At 30.9% G+C, this 6,331-nt stretch overlaps 1 protein-coding gene across 1 annotated transcript; it reads right to left on the bottom strand.

Moving 5' to 3' along the window:
* Nucleotides 1-5,040: 5,040 nt before the first annotated feature.
* Nucleotides 5,041-6,024, bottom strand: LOC110737323 (protein ALP1-like). Its single transcript, XM_021917683.1, has one exon. The coding sequence runs from the start codon at nucleotides 6,022-6,024 to the stop codon at nucleotides 5,041-5,043; it is 984 nt and encodes a 327-aa protein (XP_021773375.1).
* Nucleotides 6,025-6,331: the final 307 nt, after the last annotated feature.

Below are 6,331 nucleotides of genomic sequence, written 5' to 3' on the forward strand. Positions count from 1 at the left end.
TGTATTTTTATTACTTTCTCTCTCTACTTTTTTGCATATCCAATGTCAATTTACTTTTCAATGTACCTTTACTATTCTTATTTGTGTTTATTAATTCCCGTGAAAAATTCCCATAAGGGACTATCAAAAGGGGACGGAGGGTGTATTAAATATGTGGAAATAGACTAGTTTGCTTATAGTATCAATAAATACAAAGTGTTAATAAAAACAAGTAGTGTTAGATACAAAACCTTCATAAAATAAATAAATAAAATGAATTATATGCTTGTAAACATCTAAATTGAAACATTATTGAGGACTTTGAGAGTTACAATCTAAGGGCATGTTCTGATACAATTATTTTCAGTTCAATTTAGTTCAGTTTAGTTCAATAATTCAACTATAATAAGTTCGATCAGTTCAGCTCTAATAAGTTCAATTCAGTTCAGTTCAACTCCTAATTTCCTTCTCTTATAAAATATTCAGTTCATCTTAGTTCAGCCAATAGAACATGCCCTAAGTGTAGTAGATTTACTTTATACATTTGAAGATTTAAATAAAATAATTAAGAGTTTAAATCAAATCATGATTGGTTACATACAATATTATTATTGTTACTTATTGCTAAATATCTCATGTGTTTACGACATTTTTTTTTTAATTATAATAAGTTATTACTTTTTGTGTTTAGAAAAAGGTTGTAACTAAGAAAAAAGTATCATAATGAATAAAATATATAGTTTCGAATAATATATTTTCATTTTTATGTTACCATATAATTATGTGATTAAGGAAACAATACTAAAAAAATTGTTGTGATTAAGGATGAGATACAAACCTGGTTCCAAATTTAATGTGTAACAATTTATGAGCAACATGTTACTACTCCCTCCGTGTTTTTTTAAGTGTTACATTTCCCATTTCCGGCCGTATTTTTTTTAATTGTACACTTCCTTTTTTAGGCGAAAAGCTACATTAAAATATTATATCTCTCTCCTCTCATGGTACCCACCCAAACCCACTACTACTTTTTTTTTTATTATATCTTTCCTCTTACATTCATTACTTTACAATAAACAATTAACCCCAATATCTTTTTTTTTACAATTTTTTAATATTCTAACTATCATATTTACCTCTTATTTTATTTAAGTCAATTAAATTTCCTAAAACTATATGTGTCAGTCAAAGTGTAACACTTAAAAAAACACATAGGGAGTAACAAATATTGTGAGATATTTTGATATTCACCATATAAACATTTAGCAAACAAAATATATTACTTTTCATTGCATCATCGTCGGTAACTAATCATATACTTTTAGTTTTCACATCAATGGTTAATATTGATGTGAAACTCGATTACTATATGTTTACTTATTCAACTTTATTTTTGTATGACTTTTCAGTGAATGTGTATTTCACATCATCCATAATTTTAAACACTTGTCGCCAATTTTTCTCGGACATGAAAAAAAATTAAACAATAATCATTACATGTGGTCAATATAATGTTGCATTATTTCCAATAACGATTAATGTGTTTTAGTAAGTTCAATTATTAAGGGTAAATTGGTAACTTTGAAACTATGGTCTATGTATAGTATTCAAAGTTTGAAAAATTATTGAGAATTATATTCAATATATCAATTTATTACTAATAATTATATGTTCACAATTTGTTTTGGGTTTTGTTATTACTACAAAAGTGTATTTATAAAATATAACTTACTCATCACAAGATTTAAGATACAATATTTGTTACATTCTTTGTAAATATCAATTGGAGGGAAAGGACAAATAAAATTTGAACAAGAGGAAACTCATGTTCTTGTGAGGGATCGAACTCGAAGACAATATTTCATCGGTGCAAATTTATGTTCGTCGTTAGTAACCAAGATTGCAAGATAAACATTGACATTTGTAGGTTTTTTATTTTTGTTAATAATAAGTAGTGCTACGTCTCTTATATTTGGTTACCAAACATAACTGTTTGTCTGTTGTGTTAATAAACTATCTGCTTGTGTTACTAAATAAAATAGTAAGTTAAAGTGTTTGATATTATTGGGATTTTTTTGCCATTTTTGCTGACCTTTTATCTTTTTCAACCATTGCTGAGGTCATCCGATTCTCCATTTTTTTTAATAACGAATACGACTTTGACTACTTTTGTTACTTTAATAATTATTTAATTTCATTGTTAATGGCGCCCAACAAGCTATTAATGTACTAGGTTGTATGTTTGATTATTAATCGTTGTTAATGTTTGAAGTTATGCATTGACACACCTTAAAATAGAAATTTCACCTCAATAATCAAACATAAAAGCTATTAATATGTACAATTAAGTTATTAATGTACGAGATAAACATACAAGCTATTATGCATTATCAAAGCTATTAATATACGAGGTTGTATGTTTGATTATATGTTTGAAGTTAAGCTTGTGAGGTAAACATTAATAACTTGACTATCCACATTAATACCTCTTGTTGAATATCGAAAATTCCGAAACTTATTTAACTCAAAATTTCTTAATATTCTGAGGTAAACAACGATTATTACCACTGTTTACTGTAAATCATTGTCCTTGTGAGATTTCCCCATAAATTTTAATGGACAATTTGTCCTTGAATTAATCTAGCTTGCTTTGCTTGCCGTAAAAAAAATAAAAATATAAATAAAAAAATTCAAGTTGTTAATTTCCTAAATAAACTAATTACATCGTTCATTGTTGAAATTTTTATTAGTTAGTCTTAAGAGATAACTAATGCACCGCATGATTGACTTTATCATTTTGATAAATATGAACTATAAACTATAAAGGGTTGATGTTATAGTCTTACTAATGCTGTAGATCCATTGAAATATTAAAATATGAAAAAAAAAATTAATAAATTAATTACATTGAAAATGATAATTAATATGAAATTCAAACCTTAAGTTAAATGTAAAATTTCATTCAAATTTGAATGAAATATCAAAATTAGAGGATTTTGGGCCCCATTAAAAAAACAATAAAATAATGTCATGTCATAATGTATGTGGCTTGTGGGAGCCACATACATTTGATGTATGTGTAGCTTTTTCATCTCAAACCTTTTTTAATAAACCATCCAAAATTTAAAATCCCAAAGTAAATAAATCCGTTTAAGTCAAACCATAGCAAATACTACCTCCGTCTCCATAAGAACGACCCATTTGGGTTGAATTCGCGGGTATTAAGAAACATAATTTGCAAGTACAAATGTATGTGAAAATACAAATCATCAATAATTTGCAAGTACAAAATAGGGAGAAGGAGCTATATCACAATAATATTTGAGGATATATTGGTAATTTTGTGATTTTAATAGATGTTGGGAAAATAAATGAGTCATTCTTTTTGGGACTAAAATTAGGCCAAATGAGTCGTTCTTTTGGGGATGGAGGGAGTACAAGTTAGAACCATCATGGTCCAAAACCAACCCAAAGTAAAAATAAAAAATCCAAAAAATAATAACTGATTAGTCATGTATTGTACGTGTGTTTATAATCCCTTAAGGTAGTAGTTTTTTTTAGTGTAGATTAGTTGTTCCTAGGTTATTTTAGCTTGATTTGGCTTGGTCATGATCATATGATGTATTTATGGGCAGTTTTGTTGTTTTTAAAGAATTGCATGATTAACAAGGCTAATTTGAAGGTTTTACAATACGAATAAAGTTAGATCTTGATCATAAAAATTAAGATTTTTGCGACCGTCTCTAACGGTTGTTGCAAATAGCAAAAACAGTCGCTAAAAATAATTGCAACCGTCAACGGTCGTAACATGGTGGTTGTTATACACTTGGTCCAAACAGACATTATTACGACTGGACGATTGCTAATTTATTGCAACCGTTCAATGACCGCATAGAAAATGGTCGCAAATATTAATAAATACGACCGATTTTAGTAGCGGTCGCAAATGTGAAAAACGCGGTCCTCATATTTTTATTTTCACCTTTGAGGACCTAAACTTTTGAGCTTTTCAACCTTAAGGACCTCATACATGAAGGACCTAAACTTTTGAGCATACATTAAGGACCTAAACTTTTGAGCTTTTCACCCTTAAGGACCTCATATTTTTATTTTCACCTTTGAGGACCTAAGGTTAGCATTCCGGGCTCTTAACTCACCGTTAACTAAAGGTTGACTGTCAACCATAGTTACTTGAGTGCACTAAGTTATCAGAATTAAAACAACCATATTCAATGCAAATAAGTAATTGTTAACAAAATTACATAATATTTTTTACTTTTCATTTCCCAAATAATCCTTCCCCTGCATTTGCAAAGAATCATCAACAAAACTAGCCAAAATTATAATCATCTTCTTTGACCTTCTTAGCTATGCACCCCTGAAAAGGAAAAGGAAAAAAAAAAAGATGAAATGTGAATTAGAAGAAGTCATATATGCTTTAGACCATTATCAGCAATGAGGAGAAAACAAACCCCTCAATCTCTCTCTACCCACTTTCTCTCTCTTCCCATCCAATTCCTCTCATGAGAGGTTTTTTTTTTCTACACCAATGCTCTAAAAAAAAAACTCCTCATCACTTTATCCTCCACTATTTACTATACCCCACCATAAATACACATATTTAACTTTCCAATACAATTAAAAATATGTAATTTTTTTTTTCATTACATTTTAATTGTAATGTAATATTTTTTAATAATTTATTAATTATTTTTGTAAATTTTTATTTTTTTTGTTTTATATTTGTATTTATTTAATGACGGGTAAAATTAATAAAAAGAACATTTTCAATATAATTTTGAATTTTACGCTCTTATTAGAATATAATAATTAATAAAAATTACAACAATTATAGATTGTACGAAAGATGTTTTCTTAAACTTAAACGATTACATAATAAGAAGCACATTTTTGAAATGAACACATAAACGACAATACAAATACATCGGATATTAAATAACAGTACGTTTACGAACTTAATAAAAGCGGTTTGAGCTAAAATAATACACGAGGACGAGTATTAAAACTTAAACACGATACGATTACATTCTACAACTTTGCTTATTCGGCCGTATTATGACGAAAGTTCTGCCATATGTGTTCTACTAAATCTTGTTTGAGAGACGAATGAATTTCTCTATCACGAAGGGCAATCCTCCTCTGAAAATACGCGTTGAAATCTATGTTGGGCGGCCGCCCGACGTTGAATTCAAATGGCTCGTTGTTATTCACCGTGGCACTTGTGCTCGGTCCCGCCCGCGCTGCTGGACGTTGTGGTCGATCTTCTTCGTAGTATCGTCTCAAAACATCTGCCCGTGTGTAGTTGTGTCGTTCATCCTCGACGATCATGTTGTGCATTATTATACAGGCTTTCATAATGTCACAAAGAATATCTTCGTCGAAGGCCAGTGCAGGTTGTCGTAGTATAGCAAACCTAACTTGTAAAACTCCGAAAGCCCGTTCAACGTCTTTCCGAACTGCTGCTTGTTGATCAGCAAACAACTTGTCTTTTTGAACTTGAGGATGTGTAATACCTTGTATAAAAGTTGGCCATTTCGGATAAATCCCATCTGCCAAGTAGTAGGCCAACTCATATTGATGTCCGTTTACCCAAAAAAAATTTGGTGGTGCACGACCTTGTAAAACATCATCAAACACCGGTGAACGGTAAAGGACATTAAGATCATTACATGAGCCAGGCATTCCAAAGAACGCATGCCAAATCCATAAATCCTGATCAGCAACGGCTTCAAGAATGAGGGTTGCAGTCTTGCTACGACCAGCATATTGTGCTTTCCAAGCCGTAGGACAATTCTTCCACTCCCAATGCATGCAGTCTATACTACCAATCATGCCTGGAAACCCACGCAATTCATTTTGATGAAGGATTCTCCTTAAATCTTCATCTGTAGGTTTACGTAGATATTCACTTTCAAATTGTGAAATAACCCCCTGACAAAAATGTTGCAATGCATTCCTTGAGGTTGTTTGGCCGATACGTAGATATTCATCCACGACATCGGGGGCTACGCCATACGCTAACATTCTTATTGCAACGGTGCATTTCTGCAACGGTGATAAACCAAGCTTTCCAGCTGCATTCGGACGTTGTTAGAAGAATTGATCCCCTTCAACCACCTTATTCATAATGCGACAGAACAAAGATCTTCGCATACGAAATCTACGGCAGAATTGGTTGTCGTTATACACTGCATTACTCGCAAAATAATCGTTATATAGTTATACATGCCCTTTTTCTCTTTCCCTATCCCTTTTAGGCTCCGGGACATTTGCTATATCATTATTAAGCTGGGATTCTTGTGATGAGTGTTGGGGAATTAAAATATGAGGT

Source organism: Chenopodium quinoa, unplaced genomic scaffold, assembly GCF_001683475.1.
Source record: "Chenopodium quinoa cultivar QQ74 unplaced genomic scaffold, ASM168347v1, whole genome shotgun sequence".
NCBI lineage: Eukaryota > Viridiplantae > Streptophyta > Magnoliopsida > Caryophyllales > Amaranthaceae > Chenopodium > Chenopodium quinoa.